Source organism: Podarcis liolepis (genome assembly GCF_965112155.1).
Source record: "Podarcis liolepis genome assembly, chromosome: 7".
In the NCBI taxonomy this organism is placed as follows: Eukaryota; Metazoa; Chordata; class Lepidosauria; order Squamata; family Lacertidae; genus Podarcis; species Podarcis liolepis.
This window is the reverse complement of record NC_139561.1, coordinates 44,241,788-44,262,659: the sequence shown is the minus strand read 5'-3', so window position 1 is coordinate 44,262,659 and position 20,872 is coordinate 44,241,788. Positions and strand designations below refer to the sequence as shown.

The window sequence follows — 20,872 nt, the reverse complement described above, 5'->3', positions numbered from 1 at the left end:
GCTTCCCAAACTTAGAATAACCGCATAATGCTTTTGAGAGTTTAGTCTCACTGGCATACCCTTTCTCTGGCAAAGATAACTTGGAGGTAGTTTTAATAATACTATTTTATCTAGACCAGAACAAATTCTGCCATATACCCTTTGAAAGCCTTTTGAATACGCCTGAGAGTATACCACACTTTGCGGAACACTGCACTACAGGATAGGAGCTTGCCCTCTCTGCTCTCCTCCCCACTAAAGGTGTATTGGGGGGGGGGGGCTTTTGCTGTCTCTAGATACTGTGTGCTCCTAGCCCCATCTATATATGTGGGTCAGGGTTTGGAGTATGCAAATTACCATTGGGGGAAAGTTAAGCAGAGTTCCATTGTGGGACTTGCTTCGTCATTCTCCCAGTACATTGGTTTAATCTTCATAACAAAGATGGACAGTGATACTCTTGAGTGCAGCAAACACAATACCATCATTTTCTTCTCGCTCCTATTAATTGATAACGTGTGTCAGATGGTCACACTTTTTAGTAAAAAACTAAAAAAGAATACACCGAATTCTATTTTAAAGTGGCAATCTTCCTATATTTGTTTAAAGTTTCTACAGTTCTCTCCCAAGCACTGCCCACCCCCATATATGACAAGCACCCATATCCCCCCAAAGTATTAGTTTTCTGCAGCATTCTAAAAAGAGGTCCTTTATTTAAAGAGTTAATGTAAATTCTTTGGATAATTTGAAGTAAGATGTATCCAGGTTGTTTGCACTTCAATCAGCATGTACAAATATTTTGATTTACAGACAAGTTGACTGCCGAGAAATGTTTCTTTGCCTTTGCTGTAAACATCTAAATGGTCAAGAACATTTGGTAAATACAAACCATTTGTCCACCACAACTCCTTCCCTTTCTGCATCAGTCATACAATCTTATTTTCTGCTAATATTTTGTAGGCACTTCTGTTTGAAGGCTGTTCACATTAAAGGCTAATGATGCAGCCTCTGTAAAGGGTTGAGATGGAGCAGGAGTTTTGTTTGTGTTCTTCCTATGTACCTGTGACCCTGTGCCTGTGATGATACTGTGTGATGTTGCCCTGTGTCCATGGGCTGGTGTGGTGCCAGGAAGAGAGACTTATCAAACCATGAGGCCATGTAGATTCACAGTATACCATATTTTTCTGTGTATCACATGCCCCCATGTATAAGACGCCTCCTATTTTTGGGGACTCTAAATTAAGAAAATGGGAGATTGCCCAGAGATGGGGGGGGGCTCAGACTTGTTGAGATTTTTTGTGGGGGGAATGCCGAAATTTGCTCACCTAACTGCTACTTGCACATGGTGCAAAAGCTGCCTATCGTCTGTCCCCTCGCCGGCAGAAGCCGGCAGTCACCCAACCAATTGCCGTAGCGACAGCCAGTAAAAACTAGCCCTTGATGCAACCACCAACAATAGCATGCCCAATAGCTGCTGATAATCTCCAGCTCGTGGCAGCAACCAATCCCAAGTCCCCCCATGCACATTCCGTGTATAAGACAACCCCCAATTTTTAACATTTTTAAATAAACCTCGTCTTATACACAGAAAAGTACAGTAGTTTAAAACTGCAGTTTGGGTTCCTAAGAAAATTACAATGATGTTTGCCCTTTTAGGCCTCCCCAGTGCCAGAGAAGCACAAGTGACCTTACAAAGGGAGCATAACATGGAGTGGATAATGCACGTTTAGATTTCTGCATAGGAGTGAAATAGCATTATACTTTGCACAAATGAATGTATAGGGTAGATGTATTTTACCCTTAAAGCAAAATGAGGTAATGAGTGCAAAGGCTATGGTTGTTGATAAATGGTTTCTTTTAATTGCCATTTATCAACTTGGAGAGGTTGAGGGTTCTTGACCACTTCAAAGGCCACACAGTAAGCTTTGTGACTGAATGGGGAGCAGTGTAGAACATGACTCTGAAACTTTGTTCAGTGCCTCAGTCTCCCCTAGTGCAGAGAGAAGAAATGCCTTAGTGCACCTGCAGCAGCGAAACCCGACGCCTTCATCTACCCCACCTGCAAAACATACATTTTTCTCATATCGGTCTCTACAGCTGCATCAGACGCTGTAACTCTCCCAATGGTTTGACTTCACTCTTGAATGCACACTTTACCATAGTCTCCTGAGACAGATGCCAACAACCATGTACATATTACGCAGCAGTCCTACAAACACTTACTTGGGAATAGGTTCTATTGAACTTTATGGGAATATCTTCCATGTAGGCTGCATCTATGTAAGCCAAAAGAGGCATTGGTTGCCTCTTGGTATCTTTTTGGCATATCAAGGCCTTTACACTGCCTGTAAATGGAAGCTTCCAAAAGCACAGCTGTAGTTTCACATGACAACTCTGTCAGATCAGGCCAAGGCCCTTCCAGTATGGCATTCTGGTCTCAGACTCAATGCCGATTTATGTTCTGCACCATGCAGGCTTTTGATGAATTTTTGATGATTATAGTTGTGATTAAAATTAGTAAGAATCCGAAGTAGGCAAATGAGGATTGGAAGAACACATTAAATTCTGAAGAGCCAACATTTAGGGGGAAATGCTTCATGGAACTGAGAAAACATCAACATGAATGACTAGTTGCCTAGGGTTTTCCCAGTCCAGATGCAAGCAATTTGAAAAATAGTTCTATATGGAGGCAAGAAGGAAGGCAAAAACTAAGAAGAACTGCAGTTCTGTAATCTTGAGACTGGACACGTTTGGGTTCCCTTTGTAGTTTTATGAGGGTGCCTGTGTAGCATGAAATCTCTCTTTCCAATGAGAATCCTTTTGAGGTTCTACATCTTAATTCTACCCTTAAAAGTCATGCAGAAAAGGCCCTCAGAGAACTGGCAGGGCTCCTGCTTACAATGCGGTTGACCTTCTTTTACTAAAGGGCTGCTTTTTATTATGTTATGCCTATTAATCAATGTTACAATATGTTGACATATGATGTAATTGGTTAGGGAGCAATGGGCTAGCATGAGATGACTAAGATCTAGCTGCCAACAGGTCTGCCGATAGGAGCCAAGTGTAAGGTTTATAAAGTTAGAACAAATCACAGAGGTGACTGGATTTGTAAAAGAGCGTTCTTAGCTGTTTATGTCAGAGCTGGATGAAGGGCAAGTGGGCTACTAAAGGAAGATTTGGCTGTCATTTGGTGCCTGGGAAAGGAAAAATGATGCATTGAATAACCATGACAGCTATGTGTTAGAATGTTCATAAATTCTCACTTCACACTGGACTTATTTAATCTTAAGTTTTTGGGTTTTTTTTAATACCAGGAAAGAATTTCTGTTTGTGCAGTAAATTACTACAGTACCACAAACATGCATGATAGAAGAAAATTGGTTCGGAAGGCAGTTAGTTATGTGACTGGAAAAGCCAAGAATTACACTTCAATTAAATACCCTTTAAGTACTGGAAAAACCTTTGTATCTTGACACGTAGCTTCTTTTTATTAATTTTAGTTTATTTTGTATGTTTTAGAATAACTGTGACAGGTTTCAAATGCTGAGTATAGTTTTTTGGATTAAGATGTTGACAGAATGTTATGATTGCACTTTTTAAGCTGTAAAAATGTTTGGGCAGTTCTATTTTTAAACTGATACGGCTTTTGATACCTAGTTTTATTTTGGAATAGGAAATAATTACAGATTCTTAGATGACATTATCAAGTATTTAGGTGCCCACACTGAAAAAGCAGAGGCCATTGTTCCTAGGTGCCTGGGATCTCTCTCTACTCATGTTTTTTACCCTTAAAACAGCAAAGGATGGCAGCTGTGAAGGATGTACAGCATTTATTAGACTTTCCCCCTATATTTCTATTACTGTTATAGCTGTCACTTGGAACCAAAGTTAATAGACAGAGACATTGTTGTAAATATGGATCCCGACCCAGATTTTTAAAGCCGCCAAAAATATGACAGCATGAGTATTCATTGACCTTTTCTGCTTTTGTGAAATATATTGTGGGCTTTAGCCCACATATGTTTACACCATGCTAACTATGAAACCTTAAACATGCTTCTTCAGAAGTAAATCCCACAGAATAGACATACTCCCTATTCGCAGGGGCCAGCAAACTTTTTCAGCAGGGGGCCAGTCCACTGTCCCTCAGACCTTGTGGGGGGGGGGACTATATTTTGAAGAAAAAAAATGAGCAGGTCCCACAAATAACACAGAGATGCATTTTAAATAAAAGGACGCATTCTACTCATGTAAAAACACGCTGATTCCTGGACCGTTCGTGGGCTGGATTTAGAAGGCGATTGGGCTGGATCCGGCCCCTGGGCCTTAGTTTGCCCACCCATGCCCTAGTGAATGTATTGGAGATTGAAGCTTACAATTCCTTAAACCTCAATGGAGACACAAGACCCTCTATTTCTCTGCAACAGACTTACATGCCTGCCCCTGGGTTCGCTGTTAGTGTTCTCTTACCTTGGTATGTAAGCTATTTTTCAGGCTGAGGACTGCATTTCCTTGTAGGTAACCCCCAGGGTAGGGGTGGGGGGCAGAACACGATAGTGATAGATGTGGCCAGAGGTGAAGTAGGGTGGACCGACATGCAACTCTCATCTTTGTACAATGGCAAACATTCTGGCCTTGAGATGGCTCATGGTTTCTACTGAGGGCATGGCATTCAAAATTGGGATGTCACATTTCAACTGGGGCAGTTGAGGGGTATGGGGCACATTCCAGTTTTGCAAAAGCACTTAAATTCCTGGATAAGGGCTGCTGAGGGGCGGCTTGTTGAAAGAAGTGTGGGGCCTGGGAAGATTTCTTAGGGCCTGGTAGAGAGCCCTAGAGTGTTCATTCTGCTCCTGGGCCAAACATTCTCCACCCTTCATATAAACTGTCATTTCAGTTTTACAAAATGTGGAGATGGCCAGAAGATGTAAATTGATAGAATTCTGTGTGATACATCCCAATGATGTCATTTGCCGAATACCTGATGATTTTCATGGATTTTGATTTTTTCTTTAAACTGTGACCCAAAGCATGCTTGGTTGAAAGTTAGTTCAGTTTAAGAGCTTATTGCCAAGTTGCATATGTTTTTAGGATTGAGGTTCCAGTAAGGAATGGATAACTGACAGCTCACAAATCAACTCAGGCCCAATTTTTCTTGGCCTTCGGACACTTAATGAAATTGAAATAATTTTCAGTTTTCATTAAAATGAAAAGCAAACACCTCAGTACTGCATAGAATAATAAGCTATTTTTGTGGCTTTGGAGCAAAGTGTGGAAAACACATCTGTGACAAAGCCCAAGGCAAGATTTCTTGAATTGGGAAAAAGACTCAGCTGAGTGCTATCCGCATATGGTACCAAGTTGAATTTGAAATGGATAAACCAATCTTATGCATAAAAATCATCTTACCATGAAAAGGAGGGGAAATGCCTTTCTTATAACTAAACAAACAAAACTAAGCATGGGTAACAAAACAATGTAGTGTTTTCAGAATGTTTTGGGAAGTAACCCAAAGCAGTCCCATCCATTGCCCTTCTTGTGGGGGGCTGCCAGGAACTCATTGCCACATTGAGTCCTCTATCTTGGGACAGCTATTGGCAAGGCTGCTATGTGGCATTTCAAAGGCACTCTATCTTGTCTGTAGGCTTTCCATGAGGCATTAGGTTGCATCTTATGGACCTTTAATCTGATCTAGGAAAGCTCTTATGTTCTTAAGTTCTGTTCAAGATATGCTGGCCAAAAAGAGAACCTGCACAAGAGCCCAAATATTCCCCAATTTGTTCCAAAAGTTGTGTAATCAGGCAGGAGACACTTGTGAGTGCACCTATAAAATTGCAAAAGGTACTTGACATGAAGAAGAGCATAAACTGAAAAATGGAGCAGGACCAGCTGGTCTTAATGTGCAGTACTATAATATGCTTTATATGATTCAAACTTTCCAATTTTTTTATTTTTAAGAAAAGTAGGGGACTAGGCTGATTTCTTCTCCCTTGGCAGGATGCAAAATTGATTCCTAAGCCTGATAATTACCCAGCATTGCTTGAGAACTGTCTGTCTATCTCTCTTAGTGTAGATAATAAAATACCAACCTCTGCATAATAAGCCATTACTAAAGCATTTATTTTATTTTATTTTATTTTATTGCAGAGGAGGAACATATTATAAAATACAAAACATATAGTGGTGTTTGTCACTGCAGAAAAGGCCTTTGATAGGCTGGAATGCAAGTAAGCAGAGAATGCAATTTATCCTAAATAATATAGGGATTATCTTTTAAACATAGATACCTAGGATGAACAGTACATTTTCAAATTGTATTTTAAACTTCAAGCTAAAAAACCCAAGGATAAAAGGACACTGTAAAAATGGGTGTGACCTCTTGGTGAACTGCTCTGCATGTGGAACACTGACTACAACTTTATATGATTTTGGACTCTCTGGTTGGTCACCAGAACCTGCAGTATGGTGATTGTAAAATACACATGCATACATATGTCAATATTACTTTAAATTGCGGGACATGTATTGTGTTAATCTGTGTGAATTTTGATTTTCTTACGAGTAAAGGAAGATGAAAAGCGGGTGGGGGATTTTGACTTGTTCTTTCCCTTTTCTTAATGCATGGATTGAAATATTCTTTCCCTTCAAGTTCAGGGCAGGGCTTCCAATAGCTTGCAGTTAGTGACAATATGAAACAGTAATCCTAGCACAGCTGTTTTATTATGTTACGACTGGCTATTTTCCAGGACTTCTGAGAAATGGCAAACTTAATTTGCCAAAATGATAGAAATGGCAACCACATGCCCTAAATCTCTTGCTAGGTTACTTGGGCATGCTGCCACAGCGAATGCAATCACAATAGTTTTCACGGTGATCCGAATTTCAAATGAATCTCTTGGCAGCAGAAGTGTTTTGAGTAAATGCCTCCAATACCGTGTAGTGTCCTCATTTGGAAGAATCTAGAATGCATATATTTTTTGTAATGAGCAGCTGCTGCCTTGGCTGGTCCAGAAACCTGGGCGATGCTGTGGTGTTCTCCACCTGCCTGTTTTAATTGCATTCTTATATTTGAGCAGAAGAAGGGAAAAGTCGTTGTGTGCAGTTGGCTTTGATTCAGTGCTAGTGGTTAATGATAAATTGCCATTTCCACTGGCAAATGAAGTTTATTTCCCCAATATTTTTTTTGCTTCAGGTATTGAAAAACCCCCTCAGTCTGCCTGTTCTCTCTCTCTCTCTCTCTCTCTCTCTCTCTCTCTCTCTCTCCATTTCTCCCCCTCCCCCTCCCCCAAGTGTGGGAAATGCAGATGTGAATTGCTCCAGCAATTTTAATTCAGCTTTTGGAGGCTGGAGATTTCCTTTAATAAGACCTCTAACAATCCCTGGCAGGGAACTCCAGAGGGACAGTGCTGAAAAATGTTTGGCTCTAGAACCAGAGCTGAATGCTGGGATTGGAACTGAATATTGCAGGAGCTGAATTGTGGAAACTCTGGAGACTGGAGAGAGAAAACTGATTTAATTCAAACCAAAGCAGCTTCCAGATCTCATTTTGTGCTGACAAAGAGAGCCTATGACAGCCTTCCTCAACCAGGTGCCCTTCAGATGTTTTGGATGCTGCTGCATGATGCTAGGGCTGATGGCAGTCGTAGTCCCAAAAAATCTGGAGAGCACCAGTTTGGAGAAGACTGGTTTATGAGAATGTCTCACTTTTTGGCATAATTCCTCATATATCTGTGTGTACAGATGTACTGGATCAGTCCAGGACAAGGAAAGAGGACTTAGGGAAGGAAGTGGCAGAGTGCAAGCCACTCTATCACTTGATTGCAGTAAAGACTTGTCCCATCCTCTCCTCTTTCCTGCAATCCACCATGCTGCCCCAATCTGCTCAAAGAGTTGGTGTATTCTCCAAGACAGTCCGGGGGGGTGGGGTGGAGGGCTGCAGGGGGCGGGGGTGGTGAGGAGAGGAAGGGAGAATCCTATTGTAGAAGTGGAAGTCTGCTTGTGTGACATTTGAGTTCACCTCTTACTTTAATTTTCAATCTTTTGTCTGCTTTGAATATTATTGATTTGTTAGTCTCCCTTGGGGATAAGGTGGGGTAGAATATTAATAAATAAATGCCGTCTTGCTTAGAAGAGAATAATAGAATCATAGAATTATGTCGGTGTTAAGAGTATGCATGTTACAGTGTCTGCATCATCTAAAAACAAAGTTCCTGCTTTAGAACTATTGCTTGCCTCCATATACACATTTAATTTTCTAGAACTTTGCTGACTTACTAGGAAGCAAGCACCATTGAACTTAGTGGGACTTAACGTCTGAGTTGACAAGTATAGAATTTCACTGTTAAGCTAAAAAAAGGAAGACGTCAGCTATCATTTCTTTAACTGTCCTAGAATCTTAATATATAAGCATGAAAATGGTGGGAAAAATATGTCTACCACTATTTACGCACCTCTTATGGTTTACATTAGAAGGCTAATTGTGCAAGTATGTTGTGGTAACTAATTTCAAGATGAAGAGCTTTTGAGACTGTCCTCACAATGAGTCATCCAAGGGTAAGAAAAGGGTAGCTTTTCCTTCCCTTTTCTTCCTTGTTATGAGTGAAGTGGGAAATTCTAACCTTAGCATTTAGTAATTGTGAATATTGAGTTTCTCTCTCTCTGTGTGTGTAGAGAGAGATTTCAGATTGCTATAGTAATATAATTATGTATATGCAGCATGAATTATCTGCCTATTGTTGCTGTTGGAGACAGTGCTGTACTAAATGACCGATGGAAACCTGGTTCTTTATGAGGCTCAACGGGATGTTTTCTAAAAAAAAGAGAAATGAATAAAAATCTTTTTGAAAAAGCTCATAAATATGATTTGAACATACTCTTACCCCCTTGTGACATATGGTGACTCTTGCATCCACTGTGTTTATTACAATTTCTTCTTAACAATGTTTTACAGGATCAGATTTGCATGAACTGATACATCTCTTCAGGACCAGCGCTGCTGCCTGTTTCTGAATGATGACAGAACAGGATTTAGCTGAGGTGGTTCAAATTGCTGTTGAGGACTTGAATCCGGATCATCCAGGTATGCTGTTGGAGGGGACACACAGTGGGAGATGTAATACAGAGAGGAATAAATGCTAAGGCACCCTATATTTTGCTGTTGGTTGCATGTATGTTTTATTATATGTCTTGTACAAATGAAAAATGATGAAGAACTGAGCTATAGAATCTCATGTTTCTTTGGGACTAAATAAAATAGTGCTTTAGTAGGGACAGGCTACCACACACCCAGAGTTTATGTGCTCTTTTTCCAGTCCCTACTTCCTGTGTCTCATATTGTACTATGCCCTAAACATTTCTTATGATACTGAAGCATGGCAACTGAGACTGAGGTGCTGGCAGCCACCAGCAACAGAATCCATGTTAGGATTCAACATGATTGAAGATGGTTGGCAAGCCTGATGTAGACTGTGGCTTGGCCTGTTTGGGAGCATGGATCTAGAGCTTATCTCAGTCTGAATTAACCATTGAAACACCCTCGGATAGGAGGTAGCTTCAGCTGTTAAAATAGGATTGGAGAAAGGTATTTCCTTGCATGTACTCAAGTGGCAACTTTGCATTCAAAGGCTGTATTTAATTTGTACTGGTTGTGCAGTGTCCTTTCTGGAAATTCTGGAAATAGCTTCTCTGTTTTTGCTTTGCAGTTGTGTTGGAAAATCATGATGTGACAGAGGAAGATGTAGACCCCCCTATAAAGCGTCAACGGATTGAAATTAATTGCCAGGATCCCTCAATTAAGGTGCCTGTGGACATTTGTTGTTATTTACTACATGTTGTCAAGTATTGGATGGACAAGGGTAGGTTCTGTTACTGCAGGGATGGGGACTTTGTGGCCCTCCAGATGTTGTAGCATTCCATTTCCCATCAGCCAGCCATCATAACCAAAGGTGATGGGAGTTGTAGCTAAGCAACATCTGGAGGTCCACAGGTTCCCCATCTCTGTATTGTGGGCTAAAGACTTCTAAATTGTCTGCAGCTGCAGGTTTCTTGTTCTCCTTAAGAAAGACAGAGACAGATGCTTCAGAAGCTAACCCAAGAATCTTGCCACAGCAGATTGACTCCATACTCCTAGTACTAGGTGCTTCTTTATGGGGCTATTGGGCAGATAGTAGAGGTGGTCGCATCAAAAGCCCTCCAGGGGCTAGATTTTATTGTATGCTTTAGCTCCTTCTGTAGGGAAATGGCTTCATATTTTGTTAACTAGTTAATTTAAGCATTGTATTTTTTCCAAGCTGTTTTTTCTATCTTGAATAACTAACCTAACGGGCTAAATTTGCTGCTTCTGTGTAACTTTTAATTAAAGTCCACCAGGGGGCACAATAGAAATTTCTTTAAGTAAATTGCAACAAAGTGAAAATCAAAACAAAAATATTTCGTAGTGTGGGGAAGGTTCTTCTTAATGCTGCTCTTTTGTTATTTCTTTAGGAAATTAATCACAGTAATTGCACAAAGGGTGTGTGTATGTATATTTACCAAACTTGCTTCAGAACCCAAAACTTTGGGAATTGATTATAAAATATTTATATCCCTCCTTTGTTTCCAAAAACAACCAAAGTGCTGCTTAGTTTAAAACCTATTGGAACATCAGATTAAAAATTACTTTGGTGGGAGGCGTAGGATAACAGAACAGATATCAAGCCCTAGGGCCTGCTAGAGCAATATAGATCTTACCTGAGATTGGGGTATCATTAAGAAAAAATATTTCCACAGCCTACTACAGTGGAAATGGCCTTTCCACATGTCCCCACCCCTTGTGTTTCTAGAAGTAGTGGACATGTGTTTTACAAAGACCTAAGTGATCTGCTTAGTTGAATGTTTTATGTTAAAATGAAAATATTTCATTAATAACAATAGTAATAATAATTTTTATTTATACCCGGCCCTCCCCAGCCAAGACCGGGCTCAGGTCAGCTAACATCAGGTATAATAACAATTGATTCAAATACAACTTAAAAACAGGATTAAAGTACAACTTAAAATGCAGCCTCATTTCAGTGGATGCCCAGATCAAAACTGGGGGAGAAAACGTGAAATCTTCACCAAGGCCAACTATCCAGATTGGTCCTACGTGGGCCAGAAAAAAGCCAGGGAAGTGCCCAAATAGGGGTTTCATCACAGAAGGAAAAGGAAAGAGGGGGAGGGGATCAGGCTGATTCCAAGCCAAAGGCCAGGCAGAACCAACTCTGTCTTACAGGCCCTGCGGAAAGAAATCAGATCCCACAGGGCCCTGGTTTCAGGAGACAGAGTGTTCCACCAGGCTGGAGCCAGTGTTGAAAAGGCCCTGGCCCTGGTTGAAGCTAATATGACTTCCTTAGGGCCCAGGACCTCTAGAGTGTTGCTATTTATGGACCTTAAGGTCCTCTGCGGGGCATACCAGGAGAGGCGGTCCTGTAGGTACGAGGGTCCAAGGCAGACATAGGTATTATGACCATTTTGTGGAAACCATTGCATCTGATTTGATGACTGCATATCCTCAGAGACACCCATATTAAGGGTAAAGTAATGGCATTGAAAACAAGGTTCTGGAGTTTGACCTCAAATTCAGAGCCATCTAAACTGAGACTTGCAGGTAAGCCTCAATAATGCTGTGATATTCCATCAACTTTGCGAATGACCATACTCATAGACCGGGTGGCCTGATAGTGCTCCTTTAGTAAACGGGGCATTTAGTTGAATATTGATGTGTGTGTGTGTTCTTTGAAGATATATATACCACTGTTTTATTTGGCTGCTTCTCTTCCCTAGTCGTTCCTGTATTCCATTAATCAGACAATATGCCTGCGATTGGATAGTATTGAAGCAAAGCTGCTAGCCCTAGAAGCTACTTGCAAATCACTGGAAGAGAAACTGGACCTTGTCATGAACAAGCAGCATAGCCCTATCCAAGTCCCCATGGTGGCAGGTTCCCCGCTTGGTGCTACACAGACATGCAACAAAGTGAGATGGTAAGACATTAATGTGTGAGGACAGCCTGTGCTGTCTCCAGAGCATCTGCTTGGCATGAACAAGCTGGGCAGCTTTTTGGATAACTGTCAGGAGCTTGGTATGCAGTTTAGAATGACAAATGAATTCCTCTCAGGGGCTATTGCACTGTCAGGTTCACAGTGTTGCTTTCTGTGAGACAGAGACTGAACACGCCCCCTTACTTTGTGAATGACTTGGAAATGCTACCACATTTTGCCTTAGCTTTTGCCTGGGTGTAGGGTACATTACAGATGGAGTGGCTTGGCTTCTGTTTTAGCTTGGTGGCAGATCGCTCCTGGTTTATCCTGGGGCAATTGGCTGGGATTTCATTTTTATCCTTTCAATGAAGAATTCAGCATTCTGAGAATTTATTTATATAACATAAATACAAAGACTAGGGTGATATACAAAAATAAATACCAATAATAAAAGATTACAATCAGTGAAGAACAGTTAATTAACTACATGCTGTGGTCCAGACATATGCATCAAAGGCCTGATGAAAAATATGGTTTCACAATTTGAGCATTTGCTTTTTAAAGCAAACCTCTAGCTCTTAGGGCTCGCTAATGCGTCTGTCAACAGCCATGGCCTTTCAGATGTTGGACAACAGCTTGCATCATCCCTCACCAGGGCAGGAGGGACTTGGAGGACCAGATGTTCCCCATCCATAGTGTAATGACTAGCAGTCTCTTGGAAGCCTGAGCAGGCAGTGGATAGAAGGCATGACTTTGGGGCTCTGTATAGATTCTGGCTACTCCACACTAACTTTGTATAAATAGCACAATTAGATTTGCATAATTATTTTTGTCACAGAATTAAGCTTTCTTTGGTGCTGAATTTGGGATGTATTGGTACTGATTTGGTATGTATTTTAGTGTGGTTCACAGCCCCTTTACCTTTAGTCTCATAGATAGTATGGTCCAGTCAGAGGGCAGGAAGCCAAAATGCATCAGACATATAAAATGAAGACATAATATGGGTTGAAGAGAGCATGCTTGCACCTGGAGAGCCAAATGTTCCCCACACCTGTTTTAAAGCAGCCAATGAATTTCTGTTATCCCTTTATTTGGAGGGTTTTCTGTAATATAATACTTTTGATTCTTAGGGAGGTTCTTCCCAACCAATTCTGAACAATAACCACTTTTTTGCTTTGACTTTAGTACTTCATTTGTTTATACTCTCCTTTGCTTTTACTGTCTTAAATAGCTGCGTTTGAGCAGTTACTTCTTTCTACACCTGGGTGTATTTTCTATCTGTATAATATATCTATATCTGTATATATATCTTTAAAATTCATTGGCGAACTTCAAGTTTCTGAATATTTTTCTGGTATGTGATGCTAGAAAGTGATCTCAGTATTGCAGGTGCCCTGGATACTCACAGAAAGAAGCTGTTCTCTTCTGGCTTCATAATGACAGGCTTGCACATCAGTAGCACAGAACATCTTTTGTTGACATACAAATCCTTTCCTATCTGATTTGGCATCCATGTTTAGCCCTAATCCTTTACTGGATGGCTTCTTCTTTGGTTTCTTTCCAACTCACGCTCCTCTCATTTTTTTTATTATAACATTTCATTCCTTACAGATACTAGCAGATATACTCAGTGGAATCTATTTATTTCATGAATGTACAATTCATAGCTTTGCTACTTTTTAATGCACATGTTAAAATGATACTGGACTTTTGACAGTGCTGATCATCTCAGCCATCTCAGTCTATGATTCCATACCCCAAGTATTATATAAACATAATACTAGTAACCATGTATCCCTCTGTGGAAGGATTATTGTTGCATTGGCAGCAAGACTAGCGTGTGCTGCATTGTGGTCAAGCTGCTGCTGTGCCATAAACTTCAGTTTGTCTCTATCTGCTTACCCTCCTATAGAAAAGGATCTTTCCAAATATTCTGGATGTTTGTCAGGATGGTTTCACCCAAACCTAAGAAAGTCTGCTTGTGTCCCTATTGGAGCTAGAACTGTGAACTTTGGTGTGCCTTCTTATCTTGCATGAAAAACAGAAATTAGGTTGGATTGATCCAGTTCTTACATAATGCTAAGCCAAACCATGGCTTAGTGCAAACGTGCAGGTTCTGAAAAGATCACAGGCTTCCATGCCCTGCTGCTGCATTGCTGCGACCTAATCCATGGTTTCTGTAGTATGTAGTCCAAACATAGGCTTGTGGTTTGACTCATTTCAGTCAAACTGCAAACTATAACCAAGGGTTGTTCTTAGTTTACAGCTTGTGGTTTGCCTGGAGAAGATTAACCACGAGCCTGGTTTTGGATGACACGCTATACTAAACTATTGCTCAGTACATCAGCACCAGTACATCTGGAGGAGGAACAAAGTGGCTGCAATCTCCTCTCCAGGGATATGCATGCTTGCACATTTGTGCTAAGCCATAGTTTGGGTTAGTGTTACAGGCAAACTGAGCCATTTCCTATCCATAATTTACTAGCAAGAAGCAGTTTTTAATGTGTTGTATTACTACTTGTGTGTATACCCTGTCTTGTATAATCTTTCCTCTTGCGTTGGCCTTTTTGCTGAAAATGCACTATGAAGGAGATTTCTTGAGGCGAATAACTTGGTTAGGAACCCAATAATGCATGTCCAGCGAATGTCACTCTTCACCAGCTTTTACTAATTAGACTCTCTGACAGATTTAGCATGTGCCCCAAGGCTGTGCTTTGCCTTCTGAAGACTTGGGGGCCTTTGATAGGCATTCTGATGGAGCTTCACAATTAATCTCTCACCTGGGGAAGTACTTTTATTGAAAATGTTTTCTTCCCAGGTGGAAAGAACACAGTTTTGTTAGTTGAGATATATGTTATATAGTGATGATATATGGTCTTGCTCTGCTTTCCATTGCCATTAAATGCCAGCAAAATGAGCCTTGCTGTTTTATGGGCTCATCATAAATATCAGCTTCCATAAAAGAAAGTAGAAATTTATGCTCTTCAAGACAGAAGCGGTGCTGTAGGTAGGGAAAGAGCAGGAGAGAGTTGTTATCACTTGCCTTATCTTTAAGAGTCTTTAATTAGATTTGTATGCTTTACTAAATTACTTTTTCCTTTAGGCTTAAAGGAAAACTGGTTCGGGATTTCCCCTTCTAAGAAGCATTTCTCTTTCTAGGTAGCAACCACATTTCTTTTGTTATCTATATTAATGAAATATGAGTGAGAGGTGTAGCATAGAACAGTGTTTCCCAACCACTGTTCCGCGGCAGACTAGTGTGCCGCGAGATGTTGCCTGGTGTGCCGCGGGAAAAATTAAAAAATTTGAAAGATAGCTTCATATCCGGAGAGGTGGCCTTCAGGCGAGTTTTAATTTTAATTTTCCTTCTCCCACTTAATGCCCCACGCTCGCCCGAGCAGCTTGCAGTCCTCGGTAACCACGGCGACCCGAGGGAGGGGAGGGAACAGGGAAGTCGAGGGCGGCGGTGAGCCGCGATGACGTCAGTGGGCCGCGCCGCCTCGCCCTGGCACGGTGTGAGAGCCCCGGCTAGTGGTGCGAGCTTCGGAATAAGTGGGATCCGCGTGCGCGAGACCGAGATCGCGGGTAAGGAGCTCAGCCCTGGGCAGGAGGAAGCGGGGCCGCGCGTGCGGGCCACATCCCCACAGAGAGCGAGCCTCCCCCGGCCCACCACTCCGGGCAGGTCCACTCGCATGAGGGGGCGGCGATGGCGACGGCCGGCAGCTTGCCTGCAATGCCATCCCTCGAGCAGGCGAGGAGCCCGGAGGCTACCAGATGCGAGTCCTCTTTCCCACCCTGCTCGGGAGTCCAGAGCACTTGGTCGCATTCAGGATCTAGAGTGGGGAAGCGGGGCTTGTGTCTGGGCTGGACACATTGGGCTGCCTGTGCCGCTCGACCTGCGGGGAGAAATCAGGGTGGGAGTCACGACCATGAGGCAGGGCTGCCAAGTGTGGCAGAAGAGGACACGGCCGTCGCACCTGTCCTTAGGTAGGAGCTTCTTCCGTGTCGACCTGCTGCCCTAAAGTCTTGGCTTTTTGGCGGTTGGCACAGAAGGAAGGCAAGGGGGAGGGGAAAAATTGAAACTTACACTTTCATGCGTCCCTCCCGGCGTGACGCTGCGCGCTGACGTCACGGGGCTGTAATGGTGGTGTGCCTCGAGATTTTTTTCATGAAACAAGTGTGCCTTTGCCCAAAAAAGGTTGGGAAACACTGGCATAGAACCTTCTCCAGCCCCTTCCAACCTGGTGACTTTGACTGCAGGTTAAAAAAAAAGTTGTGCTGTCCCCAGGGTAAAAGAAAAGTAATGAAGACATTTACTTCCTCTGTTCACCATAGAGGTGATGGAAAGACTCGTGAAAATGATAACTGCAGTCCCATGAGTTGGTGTGCATATGGGAGTTGATGTGGGAGCCATTGTTCTTTTCAGTCACTTTGATGGTGAGGGTGAATTCACTTGGGCATCTTCGGATCAGAACCTAGGACTGATAATGTTTAGCATTAGTTTAGAACCTGCAGTTCAATTCTCGGTCTCAGTTTGATGGTTGCTGAAGCAGCACCAGAGCTCTGCTCTCCTGTAGTGTAGCCAAATGCCCAGCACCTAGCCTGAGTCTTGTTGCGACTTGCATCTAGCCTGAGCCTGGCCTGAGATCAGTTCTTGCTTCACAATAGTTATTTCTAGTAGAAACCTGACACTGTTGCGTTTGCCTTTTCTCTTTTTGTTCCCATCCTCTGCCTTGAGTGTCGACTGTAGTGGATACGTGCCAATTTCAGTAGGCATTTTTTTTCATTTAGGTGCTCAGCTTCTTTACCTGAGTGAGAGGGATCCCTACCTTCTCTGCTGCTTGCCATGATTATGGTGGTTAACGTTCCTCTCCCCCAATCTGTAACACAAACTTTGGGCGTTCTAGTGAGCAAAAAGGTGTAGGACAGATGGTTTTAAGCCCAATAACACTGTCTAGATTGAGTGCCCCAAAAAACAAGCTTGCTCTTTCCCCCCTGAAAAATAAACACTTATACATGTTATGGTATTTTATTTCCAGTGCCTGCAAACTTTGTTGGAGTTATATGTCAGTTAACTGCTTACAGTGATGTGACATGCATTTTTCATAATCAAGACCTGAGCCAGTTTTACTGCTTTAGGCTGCTCTTTTTTATTCCTTTTTTTTTTTTTTTAAAAGTGATACTGTTTAAGTGTATTCCTTTTGGCATATTAGTTTCCCAGTCAGCAGTCTCAATCTCTGGTGGCAGAGCCCTTTTTTAGATGTTGCAATCTAGAAATTTGTGATTCTCAGGTCATAGCATTGTTTAAATTTGCATGAACATCCCCTAGGCAGGATGGGACTGCTCACATGGATGAAAATGTATTATGTAAATTGCCCTTAGAATCATAGGGTTGGATCCAGTCTTAGTTGTACTTGGAGTCGATCCACTGAAGTTTACAAGCAGAACATGAACACAACAGCACTCCCTTTTTAGTTTTCCATAGCATCATGAATTTCAGCATTACACGGTCACTTTCCAAAAAGTTCCTACTACGTTATCTCATTGGTTGAGATTTAGTCAAGGATAGCTGATCTCCTCATTCCTTTCTGCCCCTTACTGAAAGAAAAAGTTGTCAGCAAAGCATGGCAGGAATTTGTTGGAGATTCTGTGCTTAGCGGTGTTTGTTGCCCAACAGATATCAGAGTAGTTGAAGTCCCAGATTGCTACTGACTATCTGAAACATGTGTAATTTGAGACAAGAAAGCGTCATTGACATCCTTACCTTGGCTTTGCAAACTATTGCGGAATGCGGCTACAATGTTGTTTTATTTCTATTTCCATTTATTTTACCCAAATGGGATACCTTGTTCACTCTCTTGAATTTCTGAGAAGGCATACACATTTGACATATAATGTTATGTCCTCTCCTTTTCTTTTGCATCTATATTTCTTTTATTTATTGGCCAACATGAGTCATCCCCATCAAGTCTGTTATTCCTATCAAAAAATACTTACTGTCCTGAAGTAGTAGTTGCTGCTCATCTTGTTTTCCATACCTGTTAGTGTATAGACACAGAAAGCACTGAATATTCTGCTCTGAGTTTCCCCTACTACGGTATCTTAGTGTTGAGTTTGGCACCTACAGTACCTCCTGGTTTTTGCTGTAGCGTCATAGTCCTTGTCTTTAGTGAACTTACCTTCAGGCTGTTTTCTCTTTCCCTATAGGATTTAGTTTAAAGTCCTCTTGATCAATTTCATCATGCTCTGCCAATCATCTTCATGAGATGCTGCCCATCTCCTGACAAGTAGGAACGTATAGACTGTGGTCCTAGAAACTGAACCTCTCTTGTTGACATTTTCTTTGTGGGTGGTCATTTGCCTGAAGTACTCTTCTCTCTCTTTGTAGTCCTCTACCTTTTGCAAGAAGAATGGATGAGCACAAGGTCTGAGCTCAATCTCATCAGTTCTTCCTCAGATGATTATCTGTTGGGCATAAGGGTGATTCCTGTATATCTGGGTATGTTTGTTGTAGCAAAACCAGCAAAGAACCTGAGACAAAGCAAGAGCCCAAGAGCCCAAGAAAGAAAGGATAATGATACAATAATTACGTTGATATTTAAAGTGCCGAAGGGCATTGATTTTTATTCCACTGTCCACTCCATCTTTCTGTGCCAACTTGGTGTTGCAGTGTGCTGGATTTAGAAGAACAATTTAATTTACACATCCCAGCTTTTCATTCCTTTTGGATTGTGATATAGAATGTCCGAGTCTTCTGATGCTGCACTTTGCAGTAGAATTTCCTTCCTTTTCAAAATTTTGATTGAGTAATTCTAGACTGTAGAAGCCCCTGCCTGAGAAATGCCCATCCTTTCCTGTATAGTGACAAGGGGCCCATGAGTTTCAAGGTTTTGTGTAGAAAATGAGTGGAATTGAAAGGGATCCATGTCTTATTGATCAGAAAGTGAGAAGGTGTTACACACAGAGAGACTATCTCCACTCTCATGCACATTCTTTTAAAAAACAGTCACTTAATGGCCCATAACTAAGGAGAGTTGTAATAATGATTAAATAAATAGGTGGGAAATAAATATGTAGCTTTTAGTCTTATCTTCCAAGCCAGGCCTGTGGCCCTCTAATACTATGTGGATGTTTTTATGTGCTCTATTTATTTTTGTTGCTAAATTAATATACTAGAGAGGGAGCTGTTTTCAGATTTGTGTTTTACCATGGAGCTTTAAATCAGCCAAGAACTGTGTACTTTTTTTCTCTGGGAAAGAGAGGAAGAGAGAGGTGTGTATCAATAAGAAATATGACTACTATGTTCATCTGCGGCAAAAACAAAGAGTTTTACGGCACCTGAAAGACTTAATTTGTTGGTTGTGAGCTGAGCTTTTGTGGGCATATGCCTGCATCATTGGATGAAGTGCATGTTTTAAATATTTTAATATATTTGGAGTATTCTCAGCCTCACTTAGCTTTCTTCAGCTCTGTTCATCTTTTCATCCTGCCTGTTCCCGACATGCATTATCTGGCCTTGGGCCGCAGTCTCTTTAATTTCCTAAACGTCTGGCTCCAGAATTATCTTATCCTTCAAGGAAATATGCTGACCACAGCTTCCAACATGATAATTGACAGCCATGTTTTCTTTTTACTGCAGTATGACATCAGATTTCATCATATTGTAACCATCATGATTCTGTTAATGTGCTAGAAAATGTGCAGTGGCACACAGAATCAAAGCTCTGATATACCAAGTCCAATGTGTTGGCCATGATCCATCCAGGTGGCACCAGTAGTTCTGCTTGCCCAGCAAGCTTTTATTTCTAGAAGCTTTTGCTCTGTAGTGTAGATTCTTTATCTGTTTTAAAAATGGGTCTAAACTACAAAACACTTAGGAAATGTTGACTTGACTTGTTGTGTGTCTTGGATTTGTTTTCAGCACAGCAGCAAAGGAATAGTTGCCCTTTCAGTTGCCAAATGTAACCAAGCATTTATCATGTGTGTTTCATAAAAGGAATCTGGTGACTGCCACTTTATGTAACCTTGGTATGTGTGCATTTTGTAGGTGTAGCTTTGTGATATGCAATGTGTCTTGCTCTCTCTCAGGATTCAGCAGATTTGGATGTGTTAGGTTTTGATTGATGGGATACATCTTGTGCCATATCTCTGGTATGCCAGCTGGAACGGTTCATTGGCTGGTGTACTGGTATAATTCAATAATGCAGGGCGAGGGAAGTTGCTGTGTATATTGCCCTTAGGAAAGTAATGTGCAAATATGAACAAGAATATATAGACCCAATAAATAAAATAAATGAAAGTTTAGAATCCTAAGGGGAAAGTAATTAAGTTATACATATATACATTTGCATCAACACCAATACATTAGCTAGGCTATCTTCTGGCTGTCAGCAGCAAAGCTTGGTGCGTGTCCTTCCCCCCCTTTTCTTTATATTTGAATCGTAAAGATGTTCATTGATTGCAATAAACTATCCCACAGGCTTGGCCATGTGGTTTAAAATAGAAAAATGGGTTGTAGTTTTAATCACAAAACTTTGATGGCTTAGTCTCTGGGGTGTGCGCTAATCCTCCTTTTCCAGCACTTAAGAGTAGCAGATGTGGAAAGTCATTGGATAATGTATTCAGCACTCAAAAATTTGGTTTACGTATGAATTCTCTTCCTTTTACCCTTTTACCATTCTACCTCACTCTAGAGCACCAAGCATGCAGATACAGGTTCTCTTCAACATTCAGGATAGGAGCTTGTTCCCATCCTTGCTGAATCAATGTACTTGAAAATTCTTTGGATGTCTGTCTGCTGCAATTTCTCATAATTCTAACCATTACTATTAGGACTAGCTGATGGTCAATTGCTGACTGCGTGAGTAACAACTTAATTTATATAACACATAGACATT

General features: G+C 41.4%; 1 protein-coding gene across 3 annotated transcripts in view; it reads left to right on the top strand.

Annotated features, from left to right (window-relative positions):
• BANP (BTG3 associated nuclear protein) overlaps positions 1–20,872 on the top strand; it is a 148,174-nt gene that overhangs the window by 4,464 nt on the left and 122,838 nt on the right. For all 3 annotated transcript variants that reach the window (XM_083513706.1, XM_083513705.1, XM_083513707.1), the window contains exons 2-4: positions 8,927–9,055; positions 9,678–9,772; positions 11,779–11,978. In XM_083513706.1, the coding sequence (XP_083369832.1) occupies positions 8,986–9,055; positions 9,678–9,772; positions 11,779–11,978 (365 nt within the window). In that variant the 5' untranslated portion in view covers positions 8,927–8,985. The remainder of the gene's footprint in view (positions 1–8,926; positions 9,056–9,677; positions 9,773–11,778; positions 11,979–20,872) is intronic.